The sequence below is a fragment of the Eptatretus burgeri genome, chromosome 5, assembly GCF_056783735.1.
Source record: "Eptatretus burgeri isolate ZD-2024b chromosome 5, Ebu_testis_v1, whole genome shotgun sequence".
Taxonomy (NCBI): domain Eukaryota; kingdom Metazoa; phylum Chordata; class Myxini; order Myxiniformes; family Myxinidae; genus Eptatretus; species Eptatretus burgeri.
Window position 1 is genome coordinate 108,844,977 of NC_140965.1, and position 14,272 is coordinate 108,859,248.

The 14,272-nt window shown below is 38.9% G+C and overlaps 1 protein-coding gene and 1 long non-coding RNA gene across 4 annotated transcripts in view; one reads left to right on the top strand and one right to left on the bottom strand.

Moving 5' to 3' along the window:
- Positions 1–7,291, bottom strand: part of LOC147027133 (uncharacterized) — a 30,873-nt gene extending 23,582 nt beyond the window's left edge. Inside the window, exons 1-2 of the long non-coding RNA XR_015058698.1 lie at positions 5,977–7,291; positions 4,642–4,726 (exon numbers count right to left, since the gene is read on the bottom strand). This is a non-coding gene — a long non-coding RNA (uncharacterized LOC147027133). The remainder of the gene's footprint in view (positions 1–4,641; positions 4,727–5,976) is intronic.
- Positions 1–14,272, top strand: part of LOC147027132 (collagen alpha-1(XII) chain-like) — a 365,482-nt gene that overhangs the window by 161,669 nt on the left and 189,541 nt on the right. For all 3 annotated transcript variants that reach the window (XM_085883313.1, XM_085883312.1, XM_085883314.1), the window contains exons 24-26: positions 243–403; positions 12,048–12,177; positions 13,459–13,607. In XM_085883313.1, coding sequence (XP_085739439.1) covers positions 243–403; positions 12,048–12,177; positions 13,459–13,607 — 440 coding nt within the window. The remainder of the gene's footprint in view (positions 1–242; positions 404–12,047; positions 12,178–13,458; positions 13,608–14,272) is intronic.

Consider the following 14,272-nt stretch of genomic DNA (forward strand, 5'->3'; position numbering starts at 1 on the left):
TTTAAGGAAAATTTTAATTCAATGATCCTGTCTTTTGTATGTATTAATTGTTGAAAAATACTGTTTCAGTGCTTTTTCTTACAATGTAATGTCAAAGATTTTCAGTGCAATGATGGTGCCTGCTAACTGCAGGTTCAGCTGCAATAAACAAACTTAATTTTATTTAAACTGCATATCAATCATCTGTTTCAAATGAGGTATCTCAAACTTTCATTGACCCATCAATATTTAAACCCGAACAGACACAAGAGTGGTTTTACCTCCACACTCACCCCGTGACCTCAGGACATCAGACATTACTACACACAGCTTCCGTGTTAGTTGGAGTCCAGCAACAGGCTCTGTGGATCGATACCGGGTTACTTATCACCCTGCATCAGAGAGCAAAGCCAACGCCCTCTCGGTCAGTCAACATCAATATCCCTCCACCTTCACCCCATTAGCTTTAAAATGATGAAAACAAAAATTACTGAAAGCATGAGAATACTTGAATATTTTAAAACAGGAATGTTCAAATGCTTATGTTTGAGTCCTACATCTTTAGAATTTAATTGTTTATATTATTTTCATCTCTTTGGTTGGCCTGGTCATCCTTCATGTCGAAAGTGACAGCTCATGATACATTGGAACACAGTTCAAGTCTTGTGTACGATATGTATTTAACCAGTGCACACCAATGCCATTGTTGTTTACATAAATGTGCACTTTTTACAATCATCTTCGGTCTGTCTGTAATTTATGGCCAAGCCCCTCCATGGGTTTGTGATCACTGAAGGAATCGTAAATCTCCTTGGTGGTGGGATTGAAATAGACACAGCTTGCTGTACCTGACCTTTACTTTCTTGCCTCTTCCACAGTTGACTTCTTATTCTCTTACTAGTAAATACAACACGTCGCTTCGCTGACGGGGGGGGGGGGCATTAAGGAGGGCGGTTGAGACAGGAGGGAGGGAGGGAGAGAGGAAGTGAGGATAGAGGGAGAAGAGACAGAGTGGGGGCAGGAGGGAGGCGATGCTAGGAAGGGAAGAAGAGCAAGGGGCGAGGAAGGAGGGGGGGGAGCTGCGCCTCAACAAACGCTATACCATGGGAGGAAGGGATGCGAGGAGGGTGTGTGTGTGTATGAGAGAGAGAAAGAGAAAGAGAAAGAGAAAGAGAAAGAGAAAGAGAAAGAGAAAGAGAAAGAGAAAGAGAAAGAGAAAGAGAGAAAGAGAAAGAGAAAGAGAAAGAGAAAGAGAAAGAGAAAGAGAAAGAGAAAGAGAAAGAGAAAGAGAAAGAGAAAGAGAAAGAGAAAGAGAAAGAGAAAGAGAAAGAGAAAGAGAAAGAGAAAGAGAAAGAGAGAGAGAGAGAGAGAGAGAGAGAGAGAGAGAGAGAGAGAGAGAGAGAGAGAGAGAGAGAGAGAGAGAGAGAGAGAGAGAGAGAGAGAGAGAGAGAGAGAGAGAGAGAGAGAGAGAGAGAGAGAGAGAGAGATAGATATGAGGGGTGGAGATAGGGTTAGTAAAGAGAATGGTTTGTTATGCTTAATGACCGAAAACACACACACACACACACACACACACACACACACACACACTCATGTCAGAACAGCTGAACACATGACACAACAGAGTTTATAATATAATCTGTTGGCACATCTGCAAAAACATTGGTGTCCCAGTTCCAGATAATTTGTGAGAACATGAACCAAAAGTAATCATTGAAAACATGGAAGCAGTGCCAGATTTAGGCATACGCTAAGCAAGTGACAGTTTAGGGACTCACAATCCACACGGGCCTCAAAAAATGAGAGAAGACGTGTAAAAATTTGTGAATAAGGCCTAAAGAACGGCTTCCTTGTTGCGGGTGCGGACGAAAAATTGCCATTTCGCCGCCAAATCACCAAATAATGGCAACTACCTTTGCCTGTTAGAATTAATTGCTCAGTTTGATCCATTTCTTTCCAACCACATAAAACAATATGGAAACAGAGGATCTGGGTCTTCTTCATATTTGTCCAAGACAATATGTGATTAACTTATTCAGCTTATGGCTAATGGAGTAAGAGAATCAATTTTGAATGACTTGAGAAATAATTAAAACCCAGCAGACACACAACGTTGTTGCAACGTCATTTGCCGGATCTATCCTGACGTCAGAATTGGGTCAGAGGGAAGTTGTATTTGCAACACCCATGACGTCAGATTTCAACGATGTGACAACGTTGAAATCTAACATTGTTGCAGCGTCATGTTCTGGTTGTACCTGACATCAGAATTGGGTTAGTGGGAAGTTGTATTTGCAACACCCATGACGTCAGATTTCAATGTTGTCACAACATTGAAGCAAGACGTTATTTTTCAACTTTATCACAACGTTCATAAAATGGGGTTTTTGTTTTTACCCTTTTCTTTGCACGCCAAAGAAACGAACATTGCAGTGCATGACACCCTTCAGCTTCCAGCTTGATGGTGCCCTCGACCCGTAGGTCTGGGGTCAGCGGAGCACCGCTGTTCCACCGGTGCCATTATCAAAACATTGAAGTTGTATTGCAACATCATTACGTTGCACAGTAACACATAATGACCACAACTTGAAAACAACTGTTATTCATAATCATTTATTATCACGTATCACACAGAGCATGATTGCGGCAAAAATATACAAGCAGTATTAACAATAATAATATCTTTATTTGTACCAAAAAAGCATACTCAAATGCAAACATACAATAAATAAAAGTAGATACCATTGCAATTGAGAAACATATACTAAAAATGGGGAATAAAAAGAAATACCACATGGGTAAAAGTCGTAAATACCTTTTTGACAAATTCACTTTGTGCAAAGCACGGTTAACAATTCAAATTCAGAAAGTTCTGCTCCAGAGATGAACTGTGGAGCTTCTCTCTCAAATATAATTGACTGCACAAAGGCACCTTTAAGTACAACAACATCATCATCATGCAGTGTTAGTAAAACTTAAGCCTGGTGCTGGCTTAGTGGTTAGGGTGGTGGCTTGGGATCCAAGGGTCCTGAGTTCAAGCCCCGTTGGCTGCTGAATTAAAATACACCAGGAGGTTGACTTCGCCTGTCATCCTTCCGAGGTCGGCAAAATGAGTACCAGTGTACTGGTAACAGGGACACTGCATCAGCAGAATAGCCACGTCCCAACCAATGATGCAACCGCAGCTACAGGCTGCACTCGACAGAGAGAGAGTTAGTAAAACTGCTGATAATTCTATGCTTGCATATATTATGGGCATTAGGAGCATATAAGGTATTGACCGAGAACTTGCATTTATATAAAATGTAATTAAAAGTTTTAGCTACTGATGACATACTACCCATTGTTACAAGATTCATAATTAAGCAACCACAGGTAAGAATTATGAGAAGACGAAGAACCACATTTTAATTTTGCTATACGACATAATAGTTGACATTCAATAGGTAGAAATTCAGCAATGACTGGTAAAAGAGTACAATATGGGTCCTACTTGGGAAATCAAACACCTTTCTGATAGAATTTCTCCATGATATATATATATATATATATATATATATATATATATATATATATATATATATATATATATATATATATATATATATATATATATATATATATATATATATCTTAGAAATATTTTTACTTATGTCCCACAGCGGGCATCAATAGAATGAGATGCATAAAGACTTAAACAGATGATGCTTGACATGATATGAACAGTGCATAAAATTATATAAAACTGAATTACAATCAGGCAAATCAATGAGACTAAATATATATCTATGTGTGTGTATTCATACAAAGAAAAAAATATAAATCTAACATCATTAAGTATGAAAACACAATTTTGAATGCATCTCACATAAATAATTCCAAAGCACAAAAAAATTAATTTGTTGGGTGTTTTCAATCTTAATTTCACAAGAAAATAAAATAACTTCATTCTGCATAAAAGTACATGTAAATATTTTCACAATGTAAACTTAGGCTGGGTTTCCACCATACAACATTACAATTAACTATGCTGCAAATTCTTAATAATCAAGGACATGGATGGCTGGCAGAGCATGTTGCTGTTACTCATTATTACTACACTAGTACGTGCCCGCCCGTATGTGCATGGCCATACGTGCAAAAAAAACTTTAAAAAAACTTTCAAACAAAACTCACAGGCCGTTCCTTCGCTCTCATAAACGATGACTGGATTGGGGCATTGCGTTTATCTATAAATGCACATAAGCAATCGAGAAATTATGAGAATAGTCAGTCATCACTATGCGGAAGTCCGTACGTTGTAACCCATAATGGGGAACGCGGTTGAGGATCTCTTCCCCATCGGCCACGCCGACGCAGTTGGTTTGGTAAATAAATGGCCATAACTTGGGAAGCACTTGTCCAATTAATATCAAACCTTGAAAAGGCACACACTCAGGTCCCCAGCAATATAGCTGGCAAGTTTCAATTAGATCGGATCAGTGGTTGTCGAGAAACAGCGGTCACTCACTCACACACACACACACACACACACACACACACACACACACACACACACACACACACACACACACACACACACACACACACACACACACACACACACACACACTGCTGGAATTATAGATAGATGAGGGCTTGTTCCTGCCCGCACCTCCATACCGATCAGGGGCATATTTAAAATGTTGTGATATGGCAGTGTCCACATCCGCCTCCATTGCTGTTGGCTGACTGGCCCTGGTACTGTCTGAAAAATAATAAGAATTTCCACTTCGTATATATTTGGCTTTATGATCATCAAACAAGACTTGCAATGTGAATTACGCTCAAGTCATGCACATTATATACTGTCATTTAGCAGAATTCATTACCTCTGACAACTTTATAAAAATTCAGGTTCTGGAAAGGTCTCTTCCCATTCTTTCCACACAAATTGTATGTGGACGTCAGAGCATTGGACATCGCCCTTATTTTAGAAAATAAAAACAATTTAGTACACCAGTGTTCAAAGCAGCTTGTAACAAGTTTTAAGTTCCACTGCCCTTAAAAAGCCTCAATTAATATTATTCTTTATTATATAAAGTTATTTTCATGTCTTTTGATAACCATTTTACCAAAGGAAAACAATTGTGCACCGACAAACTTTAACAATTCCCCAATAGTGACAAACTACCACAATGAAGGCTTCATTGTTACAAGCGGCAGTTTGTCGGCGGCCAAAGGGTTAATTTTTTTTTTTTTTATGACAAAACTTCACATTTTTCGGCGAACAATAACTGACAATTGTTTTCCTTTTGCCTTTGGTTAGGCCTAACTCGTTAAAAGAGGACATACAAAATAATTTATTATAAAAAAAATAATATTAATTGAGGCTTTTTTAAGGGCAGTGGAACTTAAAATTTGTCACATTGTGGAACAATGCGGTAATTCGTCGGACCCGAACGGCCGAAGCATTCTCCACACCAGAAAAAATATTTTAAAAGGTTCTGAACCAATTAAACTTGTCCAAAGTAATTTTACAGAGTCCCCTTTATTCACCACAGAGCGGTGTTTTTTTTTCACCAGGCCCACGGAAAAACGAATTAATTATTTACCGTTAATTTCTCCACACGATCAGGGCCATGTCAGGGCCATGTCAGGGTAATGTCAGGGTAATGTCAGGGCCATGTCAGGGCCATGTCAGGGTCATGTCAGGGCCATATCAGGGTCATGTCAGGGTCATGTCAGGGTCATGTCAGCGACAGCTAAACGTGATCAACGAATGACGAAATCGGGTGTTAGAGGTGCCAGAGGATTCGATCGTCAGATACACGTTCCCGAGTCCAAGGCTCGAACCACGATCGAGTGCCCCGAAGGGCCTGGGAGAGTTTCCATTGAATGTAACGATATAGATTCCAGCACAACATTAACAGTAACACATCATGGATTCTGTGATCTTTAAAACGTCCAAAAACAAAAGCTAAGACACATAAAATCGATTTATAATATTATACTTACCAAAAATGATCACAGCGGAAGATAATTTTAACTAAAAAAGCTAAAGTCTTCTGCAGATTAAAGCGGATTGTCTGTCACACTCAGAAACAGCTGAAAGTTCACAAGTTTAACCGAATTTTACAAATGGCGGCTCGTGATGCGGAAATAGGAATTAGCCAATCAGATGTCTCCTCTGGTGAAAGGCAGACACAACCACACACGTCACGAGGTGGAAAAGTGGTCACCATGGCAACACACGAGACAGAAAAAACAGTTTTCGATAATCGAGCTGTGGCTGTACCGCGTCGTGATCTGGTTGTACAACCAAGCGGCCGATTCCCGATTTCGTGAATCTTTCATACTGACGTCGTGTGTCTGCTGGGAAGGCATATATGTTTTCAATTTTTGTGAGACCTTCTGGTGTAATTTTTTTAACAAGGGGCCTCCAAGCTTTATACAGCTTCTGGCCTCACCAAGTCTAAATCCAGCACTGCATGGAAGAACCGACCACTCACGTACGAACTAATGATCCCATCGAGTGTGAACATCGAAAACAAAGCGTTGCGACCAGATATCATACTGAGTTACAAAAAAAAGAAAAAGGCATTGCTGATTGAGGTGTTAATACCAATGATTTTGGACTAAACAATGCAGAAATCAAGAAAATGACCAAACACCAAGACCTCAAGAATGAAGTGAGAAGATCCTGGAAGCTGAAGAAAGACAAAGTTGTACCAATGATAGCTGGACCTCCAGGAATGATGACAAAGAACCTCACAGATGTATTAAAAATAGGGGCAATACCACTGGGCGCTCAACTGGTAGTGGCTGGATAAGATAACCAGGCAACCACTGGTAAGCATGGATGAGCCACAAAATATATAATAGGGAAGAAAGTCAATACCGATGGAGTGTTTTTTTGTAATGCCATGAATAAACCTTGGTATATCACCGGTGATAAAGGTTGTGGTCGAGTTTCATCGAAATTGTGTGTGTGGTTTCAGAAAAGAAAGCAAATACATATTTTGGGGGGCAAACCCCTCTCCACATTGACCCTCCTCGACCCCAATTTTTTTAATGTCGTGAGCAAACTTTAGTACATCATGGGTGGTGAAGATGGTGGTCAAGTTTCATCGGAATTGTATGTGTAGTTTTGAAGAATAAAGCAAATACATATTTTGGGGGGCAACCCCCCTTAAATACCCTTAGAGCCAATTTTTTTCTAATGTCATGAACAAGCTTTGGTACGTCATGGGTGATGAAGGTTGTCGTGAAGTTTCATCGGAATTGTGCGTATCGTTTGAGAAGAAAGCAAATACCTCTTTGGGGAGGTAACCCAATCCCCCCAGCCCCCCTGCCATAACTTCTCAGAGTCGACCCCATCAGACCCAGTTTTTAATGCCATCACGGGTGATTCACGTTGTGGTCAAATTTCATTGAAATTGTATGTGTAGTTTCTGAGAAGTTGCAAGTATTTGTGGAAGGACGGACGGATGATGCATCATCACATAAGCTCCCCGGAACTACTTTGCAGATGAAGAAAAACCATCCCGAAGAATATTATTACAAATTAACTACAGTTGGAAGGTGTTCGGAGCTCAGTGACGATCCTGAAGAGAGCCCTCGACACAAAACTTTGAGAACAGAAAACTTCACAGCTTGGTCCATGAATCGTGACCCCTTAATGAAATGAAGGTGGTTGCTTTCAGCCCACCTTGAGAGGACTCCATTCCACATTCTGAAACACGCATGTGTAGCTACCAATCAATGAAGCATGCGCGCGCGCACACACATACACACACACACACACACACACACACACACACACACGTACACTGTGAGACCTGGCCGGTCTCTGTTTCACCACCTGATGAACCCAACCGATATCTGGAGGTAAAAGGCAACCAACAGCAACTCCCACATATGTGTATACACGCACGCACGCACGCACACACACACACACACACCTGATCGGTATCGGTTTCGCCACCCGACACACACACACACACACACACCATACATGGAGATCTCTCTCTCTCTCTCTTTCTCTCTCTCTCTCTCTCTCTCTCTCTCTCTCTCTCTCTCTCTCTCTCTCTCTCTCTCTCTCTCTCTCTCTCTCTCTCTCTCTCTCTCTCTCTCTCTCTCTCTCTCACACACACACACACACACACACACACACACACACACACACACACACACACACTGCCCAATTTTTCGTGAATCGGCAGGTTGGAGTCAGTGTGATGACCAACTGCAGGACTTACTGTATACAACCCAGAAACCTTGAGTAGCTTTCACCAAAAAACGTTACATTTGTACAGATGTTTCAGGGAGATGTTCACAAACATTACTCTTTACAAACAGCTGTGTGTGAGGGGTGGGAAAACTCACAAAGAGAAACATAGCAAATCTGATAACCAAATGCTTTTTCTGTCCCTTGTCAAGGCTCGTATGAGAGCTAACACACAACTCACAGTAAGGGGGCATGAGACAAGAGGGGCGGGAGAGGGAAGGACAAAACAGTTGAGGAACAGAGACATTAGGAGATCTGTGGAAGGGAGAGCGATGGAGCAGGGATCAAGGGGTATACAAGTTGGACATTAGATGGACTTTCAGGAAGGAAAGCAGGGAATTTGAAGGAGCTTTAGAAACAGGCATGAGGCCAAATGAAAACCTGAAAGAATCTCCATAAGATACGGGATGAGCCTTTGCCACCACGGCACCTGTAACAGGCATGGCATGTCCACACACCCGTGGAGAGTCTGTACCAATCCAAATCTACCCATATGTACCACGTCCGTGTGTGCTGTATATGTACCTCTACCTTGTAGTAACTGTCGACTGCTCATCCCGATTAGGACACGAACTGTACTGTACAGCTCGGTAAGTGGCTGAAGCACCCAAGCCCTCAAACGGAATGCCTTGCTTGGCAAGCGATTACCAATTGCAGTCGATACAACTATGCACCCGGAAAAGCCTGTGCAATGTCTGAATTGGACAAATAAACACTTTTTTCGGAGTCGGAACTGCTGATTTTTTCAAATCTGGAGCTTACATTTTGTAATGATGCTTACTTCAAGAGATTCTCTCGGTTATTCATATTCACAAATTAAATAAAGCCATGAACACTGGTGTCTCCATGTGTTTATAAGCAATGCAATATACCCTGCGATTCAGACCTATGATGAACAGGCATTTGATAATATGACTGAGGAAAGTGGAAAAAAAAAAAAAACTTTATCATTCAGACATCGTTGTGGCCTGTTGTAAGTCAAATCATGGTTGAGTAGGCCAAAAAACATGGTGGCTTCAGAGCCCAGCCAGGTTACCCAGGAAACACTTTTAGATCCCAGACAACGAGGTGGCCGAGGATCGCCTGATGAAGGATATAATTACATAAGGCCATTAATTATCTTCAAAATGGGTGTTTTAATTAAGTACAGCACCCAATTTTCACTCTTGCACTTCTTTGGAGTTTTCTTCGTATGCATGGAAAGTTTCAGGCTGCTCAGTTTTATGGTTTTGGAGTTGTGGAGGACACACACACACGGACACAGACAGCCACTGACACAGACACAGACACACACACACAGCCTTTTATTAGTATAGATGCATATTGTACTCATTCAATGATATTTTCTTTAATTATTGGATAAATAAAACCAAGGCTTGTTATTTGTTAATCTATTCAACAACACAGCAATTATAATTACTTTCCATTAATTCATCATCCCAGAAAATATGTTTTAACTCTCAAATTCTTAAATAATTTCATGTCGGTAATACATTATCATTGTTGTGATCGATATTATTATGAGTATGATTATTATGCTCCTCCTCTTCCCTTCCTCTTCTTTTTCTTCTTCTTCTTCCTCTTCTTCTTCTTCTTCTTCAAATTCCATGTCTTCTTCTTCCTCTTACCTTTCTTCTTCAACTTCCATATCTTCTTCTTCTTCTTCTTCTTCTTCTTCTTCTTCTTCTTCTTCTTCTTCTTCTTCTTCTTCTTCTTCTTCTTCTTCAATTTCCATGTCTTCTTCTTCCTCTTACCTTTCTTCTTCAACTTCCATATCTTCTTCTTCTTCTTCTTCTTCTTCTTTTTCTTCTTCTTCTTCTTCTTCTTCTTCTTCTTCTTCTTCTTCTTCTTCTTCTTGTTCTTCTTCTTCTTCTTCTTCTTCTTCTTCTTCGTCTTCTTCTTCTTCTTCTTCTTCTTCTTTTTCTTCTTCTTCTTCTTCTTCTTCTTCTTCTTCTTTTTCTTCTTCTTCTTCTTCTTCTTCTTCTTCTTCTTCTGCTTCTTCTGCTTCTTCTTATTCTTATTCTTATTCTTATTCTTATTCTTCTTCTTATTCTTATTCTTCTTCCCAATTCCATATCCAGGCAATGCATGTTGTCATCGCCAGGCTCTGAAGGAAGGGAGTACTCAGTTTTTACTCTGCTTGTTTTTTTCTGTCTTGTTTTTTTTCTGTCTTGTTTTTTTTGGGTGATATATCAACCATCTTTTGAGCTAAGAGGCTGAAATTTGGGGACAAAAGTGAAGATGTGCTTTGGCCAAAATTTTTTTAATTTTTGTTTGATTAATCAATTAATTTATTAATTACTTAATTATTAGCCATTTATTCCTTATTTATTTTCTTTCTCATCTGGGCAATATATAAGCCACATTTTGAGCTAGGAAGCTAATATTTGGACACGACAGTGACCAAGTGATTTGATGATAATTTTATTTTTGATTTATTGATTCATGAATTAATTATTTAATATTTCGATTAACTACTTAATTTTCAAACAGTTACAGATTCGGATGAAACAGTGGTGGTTTGAGAATGGGTTTTCAAAGGTTGTTTAAGAATGCTATTCACCAATTAATGAAGAAATTAATTATTTTATTATTATTATTATTATTAGTGTCTTTAATTGTGCATTTAATCAATTAATGAATCAATTATTGTCCATTGCTCCCAATTCCGTATTCATGTGCTGCCTGGTGGCATTGCCGGGCACCGGAGGTGCCTCGCCATTGTCGCGCGCTTGAGGATTTGTTATTTTTTTTTGGTATGGAGGCAGTGTACTTTGAATGGACCTCTACTTATTATTATTATTATTTTATTATTATTATGTCACTGCAATAAGTGGATGCCAAAATAAATATTTAAAAAATTAGGGTTATTATTTGGATACAGAGCAACAAAAATGTATCACAGATGGGTGCCAAATATTATAAACTGGAAACTTGAGAAGGACCTTGAAGATTAGACTGAGAGCTCAAATTGAAAAATTTACTCAAGTACAAAACGTCTCACATTGGAGAAACATAGAAGAATGGAGCATGTTGAAAGAAGCCTTCATGCAGCAGTGGACTGAAGTAGGCGAGTCATTATGTTATTATTATTATTATTATTATTATTACTCTTGTTATAATGATTATTCCAACCAATTTTATATCCTCAGCAGTGTGAAAATGGCTCCAGCTACAGTTACAAACTTTGGTATAGACATGATAATAATAATACAAAACTTCTAAAGTTGACTCTGATGGTCTTCATTTTTTAATGTGACCTTTCCCTCCCTTTTGACCACTTACTTTTAGAATTGTCACAATTTGATTTCAAACTTTTGGGGTCAACAATGAAACCACTTAACCTATCATAAATAAATCATAAAATCACTCCACCACGAGCTGTAGCCTTGTATACAAAAAAAAAAATCAACCCATATAAACCCATTGGCCATCTGAAGTGAGAATGAACTTTCAGATACCGTTCTGCAACTTACACTGGAAAGCTCTTCTTTTTTTTGTATACATTGTCGAGGATCGTATGAGAGCTAACACACAATGCAGAGCAAGGGGGGCATGAGACTAGAGGGGCGGGAGAGGGAAGGATAAAACAGTGGGGAACAGAGACATGAGGAGATCTGTGGAAGGGAGAGGGATGGGGTGGGGTACACGGGGTATTCAAGATGGACATTACAGGGACTTTGAAGGAGGTGGGTTTGTGATTGTTCCCTCTTGTTATTGTTCCCAAGCCAATAGTCTCTAGTCATTGTTATTTTTGGTAATGCATTTGTTTGTATGTTCTCTGTTTCTTTCCCCATAGATGGTGGTAGACAAATCAACTACTGCTGTGGTGTTACCTCAACTGAATGCAAAAACTCAATACTCTGTTTATATCACTGCTGAGTCCAGTTCTGGGTCCAGTCAGCCTCTCACTGGCCATGCAACCACATGTGAGTTTGCTTGCATGTTTGATGACAAAATTACCATAATAATCATAAACAATAATATGCTAATTTTTTTTCTTCCTTGCGATATTTTATTTTATTAGAATTAATATAAGTGTTGTCATCTCAAGGTAATTTTTTTATACTTTTGCAAGAAACATATTTTTATTATTGTTTTGTATCATATAGTTGTATCATATATATCATATAGTTTTGTATCATTAATGGATATTTTATTAATGTTTTGTATCATTATTGCACACTAAATTACAATACAAAAGTGAATTCAAACCCGAATAGACAGCATGCTTTTTTTATTATTATTGTCAAAATGAGATGTAATTATCCTTCTAAGGAAATTGTGTGAAATGAAAAGAAAGGAAGAAATTGAGGAGGGGTGGAGGAGGTGGGGACATTTGCAATTTTACGTACAACATTAACTACATTCTTGATGTTATTGAATAAAAACGATGGCTGCAAACTTGCTGTTATAAAATAATTTCATTCCAGTGCTGTGCCATTATATGAGAGTATGAGTTAAGAAGTTTCTCTCTCAAAATAGTTTCCTCCTGACAATGAAGCAAAACTCAGCACAAGTGTTTGGCTTTTTATTTGTCAACGTAATTCCTATTCAATATCGCACTTTTTCTCTTCCCAGCTGTCGACTCAGATTCCTGATATCATCAGAACAAAATTCACATTTTTGGCTCAGAATTATTTTGAAAACGGAAGGAAAAACGTTTTGACCCCATTTTATACTATCGTGTCTTTTAATAAACGAGCGTTTAGTTAACGTACCTATGATAAGTTATAGATAAAACGTTGCTGTGCAATAACAAAAAAACAACATCTGTTTCATAAACCAATGTCGTTGGTCCACGAGCTAAATTCTAAATTCCTAGTTCCAGTGCTGTTCAGAAGGTACTGCATCAGCATCATTCGTCACACCCTCAGAAATGATACAACCAGCAGTCAGGTGCTCTACATGCAGAAAATGAGTCTGGTATTAGGAAATAACATCATGGAAAAGAAAAGAAAACTCTTTCGACAACCCTTGCCAGATTCCATACTCCTGCACTAATATCTAGGTCGTGTTGCATCAGCGGCACAGCCATGCCCTCAGTAATGATGCAACCGGTGGACCAAATTATTTGTTCAACTGTTCCAACATACATAGGTTCGATAACAATAATCATAGCTACTTGGTAAAATGTCATTATTTGCTACTGTTTCATATAATTTTGATGATAACTTTCTCAAACCTATCCTGTTCTTTAACCCTTTCAGTGCCATTATCAAGAGTATCCAATGGCCGAACATTTGATGTAACACCCACCAGCATGCGTGTCAAATGGAGCACGGCTCCAGGCGCTAGTTCTTATCATATCACATACTCACCAATTCTCCCAGATGGCCGATATGGAAAAGAGAGGGAAGTAAGTGCACAAAGAACTAGATTTAACTCTGCACAAATGCGTTTACGGTAAGTGCATGTGAAATGCTTTCAAAGACTAGGCTCTCAACAGGATAAAGTTGTTATAGCAGCATTTGAACTGATATTTTTATTTGTTAATGCATTTCCAACAAGATTGCAACAACATTAGAATTGAGACTTCTTCCTTGAGCTTTCCATACTTAATTGCTCTTGTTTGACATTCCCACCTGAGCACAATGACACCAAGAACAAAAATATGTACTCATAGTCTTGTTGAGTCCAAACCACTTGGGTTGTTGTCACTTATCTATGACTTGTTGAAACTGATATTTTTTGTCCATTGATTGCTTCATATTTTAGCATTTATTGTGGATAGACGCCACCAAAGGTGGTTAGACGTCATGTTTTCACGTCTATCTGTCTGTCTGTCTCTGTTTGTTTGTTTATTTGTGTGTTTGTTTGTTTATGAACAAAATATCTCAAAAAGTTGTAGATGGATTTGGACGAAACTTGGTTGACACGTTGGGTATGTAACAAGGAAGAACCGATTCGATTTTTGTGAAGATCCGAAACTGGATCCAGAATTTTTAAGTGATTCTTCACCATTGAGTGGTCGGACGAAAACAATATATAACATGCTATATGAAAAAGTTATTGACGGATTCG